Source organism: Rhinolophus sinicus, linkage group LG04 (genome assembly GCF_036562045.2).
Source record: "Rhinolophus sinicus isolate RSC01 linkage group LG04, ASM3656204v1, whole genome shotgun sequence".
Lineage (NCBI taxonomy): Eukaryota > Metazoa > Chordata > Mammalia > Chiroptera > Rhinolophidae > Rhinolophus > Rhinolophus sinicus.
The window spans coordinates 180906849-180922797 of record NC_133754.1 but is presented as its reverse complement, the minus strand read 5'-3'; the positions used below and the strand labels follow the sequence as shown (position 1 = coordinate 180922797).

Below are 15949 nucleotides of genomic sequence, written 5' to 3'. Positions count from 1 at the left end.
GGAAGACTTCTGAGCAAGGGAGTGAGAGTCAGGTGAGCATTCCAGACAGCCCACAGGCAGCTGTCAGGAGGGGGCAGTGCCTACCACAGGCCACTTTGAGGAGCTTTCAACACATCAGTGAACAGAACAAAGGACCCAGCCCTCATTGAGCTGACATCTCAGCAGGGGAGATAGAACATAAACTAAGAGATGAATAAACTATAGACCATGTTAGATACGTGCAGTGGGAACAAAAGGGAAAGGAGAGCAGGGTAAGGGAGGTGAAGGTTACAGAATTAAATAAAGTGTCAGGGTGACCTCAGCAAAGAGGTATGGGTCCAGCAAAAATGTGAAGGAAGTGAGGGAGCTATGCAGACACCCAAGGAAGTGTTTCAGACAGAGGGGAAAAGCAGGTGCAAAGGCCCTGTGGCAGGAGCCCCAGCAGGTATTTGAAGAGCAGGAAGGAGACCCATGTGGCTGGAAAAGCCAGCTGGGGGAGACTGGGACAGAGAGGTGGTGGGTGGGGCAGAGTGTGTTGGATTTGGGCCCATAGAGAAATGATTGCACTTAAGAGTCTGTGAATTAACACATGTCAGGCATTTAGTGCACATCAGTGCATAATAAGTGCTCAATTAATAGGAATTATAATTGCTGCTGCTTATAATTAGATGACTCCTAACCCTTTTATAGGTTATAGGGGTATCTTAGGGTCTCACCCCTGTGAGCAGGAGCTGGCTTTGAGTGACCCAACTTGTCACCCACTGGGCTGGAGGCTCTTAAAATTCTCAGCCTCTTGAGAATTTCCTGGGGCCTCCCAGTCTCGGTGCTGGAAAGTTTGGGGAGTGAGGGGATGGAGCCACCGTCACAATGGCATTAAATCAGTCCTCCAGCTCTGGAAGAAATCACACCAAGAAGTTGTTAATACCTTTATTATGGGCTGAAATGTATTCACGATATTAAAAGACATCCCATTTCTGCCCCCCGTGTCACATCTGAGATGTAGCGTAGATAAATGATATATCACCACACGAGATCTACCGAAACCATTAGTAACCATGACATTTTGACGTCAGATTTTAAAAAATTCCTAAGTAATCTTTTTGATTTATGAAATGCTGTCCGGGTTCATCGAGAGAGATCTCAGATTTATCACCGCCTGGTTAGAATTATTAATGATTTTCAATTTGTAAATCTGAAGTCGAGAAAGTCTGTGGGCTCTTGGTGAAAACTCCCGCGATGAAGGCCCAGCCTCCTTGAGCCAGAGTCCAGCCTACGGAGAGATAGTTCTTCTCTCCAACACTCTGCACACTTGACATTGTCTCTCAGCAAAACCCATCTGTCTGCAGCATGCAAGACTGGGGGGGCGGGGGGGGGGGTCAGCTGCAGGACATGCTCTGGGCAGAAGTAACGTAACAGTTCCACTTCATAGAGGGAATGTCCGTTACCATCACCCTGTCCCCACACACAGAAGCCTGGAAAGCTGCTCCAGCTGATTTGGGCACAGGTGGCCAGGAGGGACGTAGTCCAGGGCAGCAGACAGCCCCCACACCTTGCTCCCAGCCCTTGGGTCTGGTTCAGGCCTCGACTCAGCTACAGGCCCCTCACGTCACCGAAAGCCTGGACCAGCTCTCCTTGTCCACGGCAGTGGCCACACAAGCCACATTTGCTGCAGAGCCCCCACACTGCCACTTCTCTGTCTCATCCACAGACACTCCTGGATGAGAGGTCACTTTGCCCGTCGGTCTTATTCACCTCCATCTCCATCAAAGCCTCCATCTGTCCCAAGTCCCAGAAACTACCCTGACCTGGGCAGGAGGCAGAAAGCAGCACCACTGGGCCCCAGACCTAGGGTCTGGCCCCCAGGGGTTCCCACCTAGACCCGGATCAGGCTATCACCCTAGTTCATGCCCAGGCCCTCGCCTGGGCTGAGTGTTGGAATCACCAGGGGAGCTTTGTAATGTCAGTGCCCAGGCTTCACCCCAGACCAATTGGATCAGAATTTCCAGGAGAGCCAACACGCAGCCAAGCCTGAGACCTGAGACCCTGTGTCACCACCACACGTCTCCTGTTCGCCCTCCTTGCCGCCACTGCCTGATTCAGACCTAATCATTTCTCTCCCGGACCAAGGAGGTCTCCCACCCTCCATTCCCACCTCCTCTGGTTCATTCTCCCCACATCTGCCCAAGTCTTCCTGACCATGCCACTCTCCTGCTTACACCCTCTGTGGCTCCCATCGCCCTCGGGAGGAGGCGACCTTCCTGCTCAGCCCCCACTGAGGCCTGCAGAGGGCCAGGGCCTGCATGAAGCCATGCAGGGAACCACTGGCAGGACAGAGCCAGACCCAGAATCCCCCCACCCCTGCCAGGTTTGATCCCAGGGAAACTTCACCCTGCAGCTTCCCCCACTGGACTCAGAGCCCGGCTCCAGAACCGTCCTCCTATGTGGACATGAGGAAGGCCCCATGGGGTGGGGGGTCACTGGAGCACAAAGTTCATCCACCACTTGATGGGGCTCCAGGGCTCTGCTCTCTGACCCCTGCAACCCAGGCGTGGGCAGAGTGAATAAGCTACATAGCTGCTCTGAGCCTCAGTTTCCTGATCCATAAAATGGCAAGAATAGAATTCCTGATCCCTGGAGTGCTACAGAATTTAAGCCGCTCTCCAGGGGACGAGCTCAGTCCTGCAGGTGGGAGACCCCAGGAATGTGTAGCTCCGTTAACACCGTGATTGTGGATGTGTCCTGGGCTGGGGCTTGGGGGGAGGCCACGTTCACATGTTCCGTCCTGCCATTGGGTTCAAGTCCTTGACACACTATTTACTGTCCCACTTACTTGGCCTCTCTGGGCCTTAGTTGTCCCAATACTAGGGCCCATTTCTCCCTCAATCCCTTCATGCCCAGCCACCCTACTCCCACCCTTCCGTGAGGACATGAGCTCATTCTGCAAGTGACCTGTCAGCAAACTTCCCTCCTAATGACCTGCCCAGGCCACAAACTCTAGAGAAAATGACACCCTGACAGAAAAATATGTGTGGCCTCACATTCTTTCTTGATCCAGAATTTAAAGGGAACATTGAAACCATATTTCTGTAATTTTTCGAGACTGGAAGGAGAGTTTTCAATAAATGCAGGGGACACCTTGCCTTTTCCTCTGGTGCCCAGTGAGGGTTCAAGGGCAGTGGTGAGATGGGAAGGCCAAAACAGGGAAGTGAAAAGACAGAAGGAGCGAGACAAAGGAATGAACCCACTGGCCGCCATGAAGATGCAGACGGGTTGGGGGTGGGGGGGTTATGGGCGACCAGGCAGGGCAGACCAACCAAGGGCCTGTGAACAGGTGATCCAGCTGCTCCTGGGGCGGGGGAGGGGGCACAGCCACACAGAGCCACGCCCAGACAAAACACCACTGAACACCCTCACCTGACGCCAGCGCAATGCAGTGTAACAGGTCCAAGGGACACCGCTCAGGAACACACACAGGTCATGGTGAACGCAGGGACGTGCCCACGACATAGCACACTTGTGGGCTTAGTAAAGAGGCCCAGTGCTCACAGGGGCAGGATGCCAGGTATTGTTAGAGCATCGGACATCTATTCTGCTTTTGTCACTAGCCAAGGGCTGGGTGACAATATTCTGGGAGTCCTTATTCTATCTTGTATTCATCGCTGAATGCTTCAAAACTCTAATTTTGTTATAATGTGTGAATTAAGCAACTGTTTGAACTGGAGCAGGTGCCAGTGGGCCAGGCAGGCAGAGTAGGGGTGGGGAGAAGCCTGCTAGGTGGGAAGAGGCCTGAGGTTCTGTTGTGATTGGGGGGACGGCCTGAGGACTCTGAACAGCAGCCGGCTTATCTGTCTGTTTGGACAAGACATGGGAGCAAAACTCCTCCTGTGGCAACAAACCCAAAGCAGGTGCCTGGATTGGGTGTCCTGGCCACTCTGAATCAAGAGCACTGATTAATGAGCACCTACTGCATGCAAGACCCTAGGTTCAGCAACACATAAGCAAGACCTCATCCAGTCTTCACATAGCCCTGTGAGGAACCATCCCCATGTTATAGACGGGAAAGCTGCGGCTCAGACAGGGGAAGGGCGCCCAGATTACTGTGTGGGTGCTGGACTCCAAAGGCCAAGCTCTCCCATATATCCCATGGCCACCGCCTGGCCTGGCACACCCATCACCAGCTGCCGTGACATGAGGGGCAACCTGGTTTCCTGGGAGAGCACCACAGGCTGCATTAGAAATCCCCCTTCATGCAGCCAACAGTTACTGAGCCACCATCCAGCCCTGGACCACCCACTCTGGGCATCTTGTAGGTTAAAGCAAAAAACCCCAGGCGGAGCTTGAACACTGGTCTCAGGCCTGTCCATGACACTGACCGTGGATACATTCATATGCATCTTAAGGTTCCAAAGGCTCCCTCTCATTTCTCTGGTCCTCACCACCCTGTGAGGGAAACAAGGTCCATATCCTTGACCCCTTGCCACACTGGCTCAGAGAAGATGTAATGGTGGGGCGGTTAGGCTTGCCAGCTTAGGGTTGGGCACACCAGGATTGATCCTGGCTGCAGGAGCTTAGGCAAGAAGCTGCCTTTCTCTGAGCAGTTTTCTCATCTGCAAAATGGGGCTAATAAGTCCAGAGGAGATGACATTCACCAAGGACTTAGCCCAGGTCCTGCCATAAGAAATCATCACTGGGTCAACTGGCAGTTGTTGTTTCTCTTCTTGTTATTAGAGGGAAATTTCCCAGACTTTCCCAGCAAATCAAACATCCAGATACTCCCATCTAGGTCAAGCTGAGGCCCAGGAGGACCCTGCAAAATATGGTCGCTAATTTGGGCCAAGGTGCTGCAGTGACGAGAAATGTTTTGAGCTGAGCCCGTGGGACAGTCTGGGGGCTCAAGGCTCGCACAGCCCCACCTCCGCCTGACCTCGCTGCTGGAAAGAGACAGTGAAGAGTGGGATGGCCTTTGAGGGGAGATGAGGGTGTTCCAAAATTTTTAACACATACACCTTCTGACTGAGCAAGTCTCCTTTTACAAATTTATCCTGTGGCAACGATCAAATGTATCCACAGTGATTTCTGTTCAAGGATGTTTATGGAGCATTGTAGGTAAGAGCCATAAACTACTAACATAAATGTCATCAGTAGGAGATTAGTTAAATGTGGACACACCCCTGCCATGGAGTGCAATGTTACCAAATCCAAAGGTTGTGTCTAGGAAGAAAACGGAGAGGCATCAGGTGGACTTCTTTACCCCCCCCCCCCAAAAAAAGAAAAAAAAAGGACAGTAGGAAAATAGTATGTTTAGAATGAGGAGTGAGTGAGGGTGTGTGTGTGTGTGTGTGTGTGTGTGTGTGTGTGTGTAATGGAAAACAAGAAAGCCAGGAGGGACTTCTGGTTTCTGGTCTGGCGTGTAAATAGCTTAGAAATTGTCACTTCATCCTACTGTGTTTCCCCAAAAATAAGACCTGGCCAGACAATCAGCTCTAATGCGTCTTTTGGAGCAAAAATTAATATAAGACTCGGCCTTATTTTACTATAAGACCGGGTCTTACGTAATATGATATACTATACTATACTATACTATAGACCGGGTCTTATATTAATTTTTGCTCCAAAAGATGCATTAGAGCTAATTGTCTGGCTAGGTCTTATGTTTGGGGAAACAGTAACAACAACTGAAAAGCTGAACAAACTGAAAAATCAACAACTCTTCTTAGATCTGTCAGAGAAGTGAGGTCTTAGGGCAAATCACTGCTCCCCAAATTGAAGAGACAGACAGGCAAATACAAAGAATTACAACTCACCAGAGTAGAAACACATGAGCAGAAACCTCTACGGTTTTTTTCAGGTATAAGACCAAAGGCATGATCCATAGAACAAATATCGATAAGCTGGACTTCATTAAAATGAAAAACTGCTCTGTGAAAGACAATATCAAAAAAATGAAAAGGCAAGCCACAGACTGGGGAAAATATTTGCAGATGACACATCTGGTAAAGGACAATTTTCCAAAATATACAAAAAACAAAAACAAAATCCCTTAAAATTCAACAATAAAAAAATGATCGATCTGATTAAAAAGTGGGCAGAAGACCTGAACAGACACTGCACCAAAGGAGATATACAGATAGCAAATACGTAAAAGATGGTCTACATCATATGTCGTTAAGAAATTGCAAATTAAAACAACAATGAGATGTCACTACACACTTAATCAAAGGGCCAAAATTCAGAAAACCGACTCCATCAGATGAGGCTGTGGAGCAACAGGAACTCTCATCCATTGCTGGTAGGAGTGTAAAATGGCTTCATTCTGGAAGACAGTTTGGCAGTTTCTTACAAAACTAAACATGCTCTTACCGTATGATCCAGCAAACACCATCCTTGGTATTTACCCAAAGGAGCTGAAAACTTACATCCCAACCAAAACTTGCACATAGATGTTTATAGCAGCTTTATTCAAAATTGCCAAAACTTGGAAACAACCAAGATGTCCTTTGGTAGGTGAATGGATAACTTGGTACATCCAGACAATGGGATATTATTCAGTGCTAAGAAGAAATGAGGTACCAAACCATAAAAAGACACAGAGGAACCTAAATGCATATCACTAAGGGAAAGAGGCCAACCTGAAAAGGCTAAATACTATATGATCCCAATGATATGATATTCTGGAAAAGGCAAAACTATGGAGACAGTAAAAGAATCTGTGGTTGCAGGGGTGGGAAGAGGGAGGGACGAAGAGGCAGAGGCCAGAGGACTTTTTAGGGCAGTGAGAACAATCCCTGTGATACACTGATGATAGATACATGTCATCACACATTTGTCCAAGCCCATAGAAGGTTGTCACCAAGAGTGACCTCTAATGTAAACTGTGGACTTTGAGTGACAATGACGTGTCCATGTAGGTTTGTTCATTTCAACACAAGTACCACTATGATGCAAGATATCAGTCGTGGAGAGGTGCATGTGTTGGGGCCAGGGGTATATGGGGACCCTATGTACTTTCTGCTCCATTTTGCTATAAAACTACTCCAAAAATTTAATTTCAAATTATATATATATATTTGTAAAGCCAGGAGGAAGAAGAAAGGAAAGAAGGAAGAGAGGGAGAGAAAGGGAGGGAGGGGGGAGAAAGGTAGAGAGGGTTACCTGACTTCACAGTTCCAGAGAGAGGACCTCGCTTCTCACAGGGCAGTGCCTCGCCTCTTGGGACACATTGTTGCCAAAGGCTCAGATGGAGAAAGTTTAGACAAAGAGAAACCTGCAGTTTTAATATGTATGGAGGGACCTGATACAATGAGAGGGAGCTTGAAGATTTTGATGGAGAAAATTATAGAACATTATTGAAAGACATTAGAGAATCTAGAAATCAGTGAAGAGATCTTGTTCATGGATTAAAAGACTCAATATTTTGAAGATATCAATTCTCCTGATGTGATCCGCATCAAAATCACAACAGAATTTTTTTATGGCACTTCATGTACTGAGTCTAAAACTTACACAGAAATATAAAGGGCCAAGAATGGCCAAAATATTCCTGAAGAAGAACAAGGCAAGAGGAATTTCTTTATCAAATATCAAGACCAACTCTAAAGCTCTAGCAGTTAAGCAAGTATGCTGTTGGCACAGAGATAGACAGCTCTATAGCCACGTGTCCACACTTGAAGCGTAACACAAATGACATTGTCAATCGTTGGGGAAAAGATGAACTTTCCACTTCACTTAATGGTGTTGGGTCACTTAGACCCCAACCTCACACCATACACAAAAAGCAGTAACCAAAAAAGAAGACAAAAGCTTTGCTTAAGTATTAAGTATTGTACTACTGTTCATTAAAACACCCTATAGATCAATATGAAACAACATACAAAAATGGGTAAAGGGCTTCAACAAGTGCTTCATTGAAGAGAAAACTCAAATAATCAATAAACAGGTGAAAAGACACTCAACCTCATTAGTAATCATGGAAATTCAAATTAAAATCACTTTGATATGTCATCATCTAACCATGAGGTTGGAAAAAAAATTTTTTTAAATGCCACATATTGACAAGTATGTGGACGTTGAAATCAGTACAACCACTTTAGGAAACAATCTGGCCATCTCTAGCGAAGTTCAAGAGCAGCACTGAAGTTCAACACCAGCAGGTCCACTCTGGAGAAACTCTTGCTTGAGTGTTCCAGAGGAAGCTGAGCAGCTCGAGGGGGCCCTGTGTGTCTTCACTTCCCCCAGGCCAGGCTAGGTGCGTTCACCTCCCAGGTCCCTTCCTGAGCCAGCGCTCTGGGGGGAGGGTTGGATTCTATACCACCAAGGGTTCTTCCGTCTGTAGGGGCCTTCCCCAAGGCTCCCTCAGATACCCGCCTCCCCACGCACACAGCGGTGTATTATGCAAACTTCCTCTTTCTGGCCCCTTTAGAAAAGGTGTGGACCTCAGACCTAGATCCAAAGGCAGGTCTCTTCCCTCTTAGACCTCTGCTTCCTCCTCTATAAAATGGGCCCTGACAGGGCTCATCCCACAGGGTGTCTGGGAGGCTGCAGCGAACTGAACTCCATAGGGGCTGGGCAGGGAGTGAGCTGTCAGGGTGCTGCACTGGGGTGGGGGGAGTTACTTCCTGTCCTCAGGAAGCACCCCTCTCTCTTGCCTTGACTGGACTTCCACTTCCCCTATGGCCCACCATCCAGCTGTATCTCTCTCCCAGCTTAATTCAACTCATCTTTGCAGAAACTCTCCCCTACCTCCAGCTCATAAAGACCTCTCCCTTTTCTAAGTTCCGGTCTACCGGCACATCAACAGATATTTCCCAAGAGCTCACCACATAGAAGGCATCATTTCTGGTGTTGGAAGAACTGTGGGAAACTCAAGATTCCCTGGTGGAGAGATCACTAAAGCAGCTATGAGGAAGGAGAAGGGCAGGGAGGGCACCCTGTAGCCAGCTCATCCTTGGTAACCAGCAGGACGCCTGGCACATAGTAGATGCTCAGTCAATAATGGTTGAACGTGGAACCAAACAACTGAGATGCATTCAGATTGCACGCACTCAAGCATCTAGGCTGACATGAATGTATTTGGGTGGATACACACACAATCCCACACGCATGAGCCTGTGAACACTGACACATTAAACCCACCTGAAAACACATTCCCAATGCACGGCCCGCTCCAGCCAGCATCCTCACGTACACGAATGCTGCCTCCCGCACAAAGCTCATTTATTTTGATTTATGAATATTACAAAAATAAACCTGAGCATCTTCTTGGGGATTCTGTGATCCCGACACGGGTCCCCACGATATTGCTTTTCGCTCCTGGTTACCTGAAATTAGCAGAGTAATTCGGAATCTGCATCTTTATTTAAAAGAAAAAACTGTAGATGCAGAATTATAAAAATTTAATATGCTCTCAGGAAAATGAAAAATGAGAGGTTGTGATCTCGTCTAACACTTTCAAATGTGTTTATTAATTCATGTTTTAAATCATAAGTTTCATTCGGTGAGAGCCATGCACAGCAATAAGCCCGTTTTAAAATATTAATGAATAAACAATATTTCTCTATTGAAATATAACATGCTTCTTTGAACAATGGACCACCAGTAATAAATCAAAACCAGGAGAAAATTGCATTTCATATTTAATACAAGTTGAACTCTGCCTTTTTATAAATGATATCTTTTTTGTTTAATTGGCGTCAGTTCAGATCTAGCAGATTGCTAATAAAATTCTGGATTTCCATATTTAATGATGCGTACACTTTCTGCTGAAATTTTACCAAGAAAAAAGAATCAGCCTTTTATTATCTCTTTAGATGGTGGTGAGAGGTGAGGCCGAAGCCTCAGTCTAGCCTGGAGGGCTGGAGTAGGTGGATTGAATAGGCTGAGCCACTCCCAGGGCCCTCACTGGGCAGCTGACACAGCCTGGCTCACCCCTCTGCTGACAAGAAGTAATCATTCCAGCCAGAGGGGCCAGAGACTGGGTGTCCATCTCTGATCTGGGACAAGTGTAACAATTAACAATAAGAAGAGAACCCACCCATCCCACAGGCCAGGCACCATACCCGTATATCAGCTCACTTAATCTTTATGACACCCTGTGAGGAAGGGAGAAACAAAGTTCCCATTTTACAGCTGTGGAAATTGAGGCCACAGAGAGAGGTGGTGGCATGCCCAAGGTCACACACAGCTGGTGAGTGGCAGAACTTTACTCCAGTGTCAGAGCTCTTCACACCGCATCATGCTGCTTTGAAGGAGATTAAATCACCTGAGCGACAAAGAGCTGGGTTTTATCAACAGTGAGTGAAGTGGGACAGAAGCTGGAATAGCATCAGTACAGGGCAAGTCGTGGACGAATAGGTAAGAAAAGCAGCTGAGCTGGGCCGCTGTTACCTGCAGGGCACTTTACCTGTACCAACTTGCTTGATCCCCCTACAATGCTGGAGGCGGTGCTTGACAGCTAAGGACACTAGGCACAGGGAGGTTACATGACTTGCCCAAGGAAGCACTCAGGAGCCCACATTCACGTGCACTAAAGCCATGGGGCCTCCCCAGCCATCGGGCCACACTTAACCCCTGCACAACTGTTTCATCTCTGTGGTGGCCATGGGTGTGGCCCCTGCAGTGCATTTGGCAGGGAGGGCCCAGCTGTGCACATGGGCTGAATCTGTAACAGTTGAGTCACCAGGGCTGAGGGTGGTCAGGCTTACGGTCCTGGGGTTGGGTCTCCAGGCCCAGCAGAGACAAGTTGCTACCGGTTCATTGGCCTGAAGCGCCTGTGGATACAGCAGCCTTCCTATGGGTGTCCCTGGGTCCCAGGCTGTTGGGGAGAGGAGCCAATGGGTCTGATGGGGGAAGGCTGGCATCTGTCCCCTTCTCTGCTCAGTTCCCACCTCAGGTTCACCAATAGGGAGTCTGCCCAGCATGACAAGAAGGAGACACTTTGACAAGACAGCCAGGCACAGAGGGTTAAGAATGTGGGTTTGGGCTGCAGACACACCCAGACTTGCACTTGGCCAAGTGGCTTCAGTTTCCTCCTTTGTGAAGTAGAGATAATAATAGAGCCTCCTCATGAGGCTGCTGTGAGGGTTTGGAGAGAGAACCGAGCGAGCATCCACACCGGCAGCTCCGACGTTCTGCTCACCACGCCCCCGGTCTTCGCACAGGCTTTTCCGTGGCCTGGTCCATCCCTCCCTGTGGCACACCCCCACCCTCCTTCTCCTCCAGGTCTCTGCTTGTCTGCCCTGTAGCCCAGTTTTTGCTGCACGAGGGAAAAGGAGGGTCTGATTCCATCGGAGGACACATGGTCTGGGCTCAGCCTTAAAGGACAGACGGGGACAGAGGGATGTTCCCAGAAGAGGGAATGAGGAAATTGAGGCCCAGGGAGGTTAAGTCACTCGAGGGCCCAAGGTCACACAGCTGGTAGGAGGCAGAGCCAGGATTCAAACCCATGCCTGGGGGTGAGATCTGCGCACACCCAGAGTGGGCTGTGTGGGCACAGAACGTGGGACTTGGAAAGGCACCCAGAGGGACACAGGAGGCACTCTGCCTGAAATAAAGTACATGTTGGCGCGTGCCCAGGCCCTGCACGCAGTATTTCTCAGGCATCACAACAGCTACCCTCCAGATCTGTTTGCCTCCATTAGTTAGGGTACCAGGCCCAGCCCGGCTGAGTACATGGCTCTTCCTGCCCTCGTCCCCAACCTTGTGATCCAGACACAGATGGAACCACAGTCTGTGACACACGTCCTGTACACACCACAGGGTACACATGCTCAGGTGGCCCAGGAAGCAGAGGCATAGGCGGGAGAGCTGCAAGCTCTAAGGGGTGGGAGTAGGGGGGTGAGTTCCCTGGTCACCTCACCCCTGAAGGGACCTCACGCTGGAGGCTAGATGGCGCAGTTCCCAGGAGCTTCTTTATCCATCCCACTACAAGTGGCTGCTGGAAGGCGTCACATGGGGCCTTCACAGGACAAATTCCCCGCTGTGGGAGATCATGGGCAGGTGGTGTCACTTCTTTGAGCCTCAGATTCCCCATTTGAAAATGGGTTAATAATGGCACTGGTTACCTGGGGCTCCATGTGCATTAAATAACGTACAGAACGTGCCTGAGGGCCAGTCCACAGAGATGCTCAATAAACTGTCGCTGTCAGCCTAGGGAAGGTCCCTTTCTCATGGCACAACACATGTATTACACCCCAAAGACCACCCCATCTGGGAGATTGATCCCCATGTCACTTTTCCCACACAGGACGGGGTCCGCTCTAGATCACCACCCCTGCCATCCCTACTTCTGGCTGGGGGATGGCACAAGGCCACTGCCCAGCTCAGGGCTAAAGACAAGTGCTCACCTCGTTCGCAAGGCCCCCTGGTCCACTGAGAGGTTTCCACACTGTTCATGTACCTCCATGTGGACGACTGGTACCTGTCCAGTGTAAGGACCTGCTCAGGCACTTGGGAACATACAGGTGTTCTCGTGAGCACACGTGTGCCCTTGTATGTATGGAGAGGCCCCTTAGCTTGTGATTGGGTGTCTCAGGTAGTTTCCTATTATCTTCTTTGACCTTGAGAATGGCTTGTGGGGCCCTCACTTCTCTATCTTGGGGTTCAGAAACCCACCAGCCTTTCCAACACCCCCAAGGAGCATTCGCTTCCTTAGCTAGGACTAGACCCAGAATCTTAGCCTCTCAAGGGCTGGGGCCTGATTTCATTCATATCTGGGATTAGCCCCTAACCCATTGCTTGAACCAGAAAAGGTACCTGGTGAAAAATCTATCAAATCAACACATTTCACCCGATTTGGTGTGACTGAAGAACTTAGGGTCCCCTGCCGTGCCCCAATTTCCTTATTTATGAAGATGTTTCTGCCCTCCCTGGCTTCACCAGAGAGAAAACACAAGCAAATGCCTTCTAAACTAGCACATAGGAAAGGAATCGCGATTTTTATTTCGGCCTCCCTGGAATAAAGCTTTAGACTCACACTTCCCTCACGGGCTAGCAGCCCTTGTAGGAATCAAGGTGTAAATCTCCAACAAACACTGGTATGTTTCTCTCAACAGACGGTCCCGAGATAAACCCTGAGATGGTTCTTAGGATGTTTCTGTACTTTAAAGATGTATTTGTGTGTGCATGTGTGTCAGGTTTCCACAGGATATTTTTGCAAAACCACATAGCATAGAGACTGTTTTCTGTTCAAAAATAAGAAAGGCTGACCCATAAGCTAATCGAATCATGCAAATAACTACTTAGCCATGGGAGAGATTCCTGCAGGCAGGCTGAGAGCCCGCGTGACGGAGGACAGCTTTGGAGGGCAATCTATTTTATAAAGTTTACTCTCATAGTATAACTGCCTCAAGATTAATGGGAATGGTGGCCCTAGACCTTGTTTTGCCTGGCTCTACCAACTGAAATAGTAAAACAGTTGTATTTATCATAGACAATTGGCTGCAACTGATTAACATTAATCTGATTTCCTGTGAGTCAATTTCCTTGATATAGTAAACAGGCCTATTACCTGCCACTGACTTATTATAAAGATTTAGGTATTAGCGACAGTCGTGTATGTAAATATATGGAATTTCTAACCATGTGTGACTAAAACAAAAACAATGTTTAATCTAGTTAACGAATTTCTACTTGGCCTTACATTTTATAAGTTCAAAGTTTTAAGAGAAGTTGTGGATTTTTTTGGTCCTTTTTCATGGCATCTGAGGCTCACTCTTTTCAGACCAACTTTTGCTTGTTCTTTTCTGGTTTCTTACAGAAGTTATGAAAGGGAATGTGATAAGACTGGTAATTTAAAAAGAATTACAACGAAGTGCCAGATGCATCATTAGGTCAGGGGTGTGAGCTCCAAGGACAGAAAGACCCGGGTTCAAAGCATTGCCCTTTGTTGTCCTAGGTCTGCGACCTTGTGGCATTCACTTAATTTTTATGAATTTTAGTTTCCTAATCTATGAAAATGGGGATATTTTCCTTGAGGTGCTCTTAGAGCACGAGAATCAAGTGAGGACCTGGGCCGGCAGTACAGCAGCCAGCCAGGAGTCTGCACTGAGCTGTCGGGTGGTAGGGCTGTTCCCGCAACACCCAGCCTCACCGTCATCTCAAAGTCCGTCTCTCACAGGCCACACACTGCCGTGCCCAGGCCTGCCTCTGGATGGGCTCACTCCTTGGCCTGCACTGGCTGGCTCACGTGATGGAGTAAGAAATTTCATCAACATTTAATCATGAAAGCAAAAAGTTTATTCATGTTTGAAACTACATATAACTACCACGAGGAAGACTTTTTCAATCCAGGGTGTAATCCAGTTAGAAAGGAACACGAAACGTTTTTAATACATTAGAATCACCGCCACAAATTATTTTCATGACTCAATCAGTTTCAGAATCGCATACAATACAAAAAGAAAGGAGAGGGGGGCCCCATTACACAGGGTGAAATATACAGTACTGAATACTGAAATCTGAATGCATCACAATTAGTCGCCGCTTTTTTTTTTCTTTTTTTTTATGCATGGATTAGTAACAAGATGAAGAACATTCAAAATGTTTGCTCAGTATTTACAACAGTTTTACTGATCCTGTGTTAAGACCCAATGTTTCCACTCTCGGTTTTTTAAAAGTTGCAAATGCAACCCTGATTTTTCTTTTAAAAGATTACAATGTACATTACATTTTATGAAGGGAAACAAAGAGTTAATTACAAGATGCAAAAAGATAAGAAAGAGACAAACTACAGCGTGAGTATTGTTCAGAGGTAGTAAGTGAGCACTCTAAGCTACAGAACATGTTGAAATTCTATTGGTTTGTATGAGTTCGCATGAGGTAATAAAGCTGTGTTTTGATTGGTGAGATGTATAAATACTCTTTTGCTACACTATATACAACACTCCAGAGAGCAGGGCCTTTGTCAATGCCCAGAGGACGTAGCAAACCTTGACAAGTCTGTGCAGCACCCAGCACACACCGTAAAACCCCCAACGGATCTCGCGTTCACCTCTATCAGCAGCAAGTATCTTCATCTCCCAGAACAAATCTGGATCCATAATTTAATTACCGAGCAGACTCTGGGCACTGGTGCTTTCAGAGAGAGAAAAGATGCTACCAGTCTCTGATCTAATTATAACATAAGCGATCGCAACACAATGTGACGAGGAAGATTCTTAAACACAACCATCACTAACAGAGATAGCCAAACACCTCCTTTATTCCAACTCCATTAGCGAAATGAAAGAAAATCAAAGTCTGCAATGGAAATATGCAAAAGAAGTTCAATTTAGGTGAGGTGAATCTTTGCATCTGCTTAACGATTGAGGTTTAGCATATATTGTACTTTTTACCCTTAAGGCCAAGTAATTGGCAACTGTGAAACCATTAATGTAAAATATTGATAATAAATTATGATAAAATAGCTACAGGACTGTCAACAATGTTAAATCTTGGCCTAATTGGATAAAGTGCTTTTTTAACATTGTGTGTTTTTAAGTATAAATACAAATGATTATGATTCCTTAAAAAACATTTACCAAGTTCTCTAATAAGACAAGGTTTTACAGTAAAGCTGTAGATGGTGGGCTACAAAAACGCTTTCCTTTTCCTCCTATTGCTCTGAATGCACTTATCAAGGCATGTCAGCTCAGGGAAAAGTGTTGCCAGAGATTAGTTAGAGGTATCAGAGTGCACACTTCCTGGGCCTTCTGTAGGAGAAGTCACAGAAGATGGAGTTGTTGCGTCCTGCCAGCCTCCATTAGCCTGAAAGGAGAAACACAGTTCAACGGGTGCATGTCTACATATTAATTCTACTCCCCAATTTAAAACACCCAGATGACAACATGAGAGCAAAGATGCATTAGCAAAATGTATTTTCTAAACCAACTTTGGCAGGACTTTGAAGCATGTGTTAAAGTGGGATTAAATGCATGTAAAACAAATCCATCCCACCAAGTAAAGACTTGTCAATAAATCAGCCTGCTGAAGGAAG

At 47.2% G+C, this 15949-nt stretch overlaps 1 protein-coding gene across 3 annotated transcripts in view; it reads right to left on the bottom strand.

The window, feature by feature from the left end:
• Nucleotides 1-14188: 14188 nt before the first annotated feature.
• PBX3 (PBX homeobox 3) overlaps nucleotides 14189-15949 on the bottom strand; it is a 193357-nt gene continuing 191596 nt past the window's right edge. For all 3 annotated transcript variants that reach the window (XM_019728593.2, XM_019728591.2, XM_019728592.2), the window contains one exon: nucleotides 14189-15720. Coding sequence is in view for 2 of the 3 variants with exons in the window: in XM_019728591.2 (XP_019584150.1) it covers nucleotides 15628-15720 (93 nt within the window). In the remaining variant the exon portion in view is untranslated. The remainder of the gene's footprint in view (nucleotides 15721-15949) is intronic.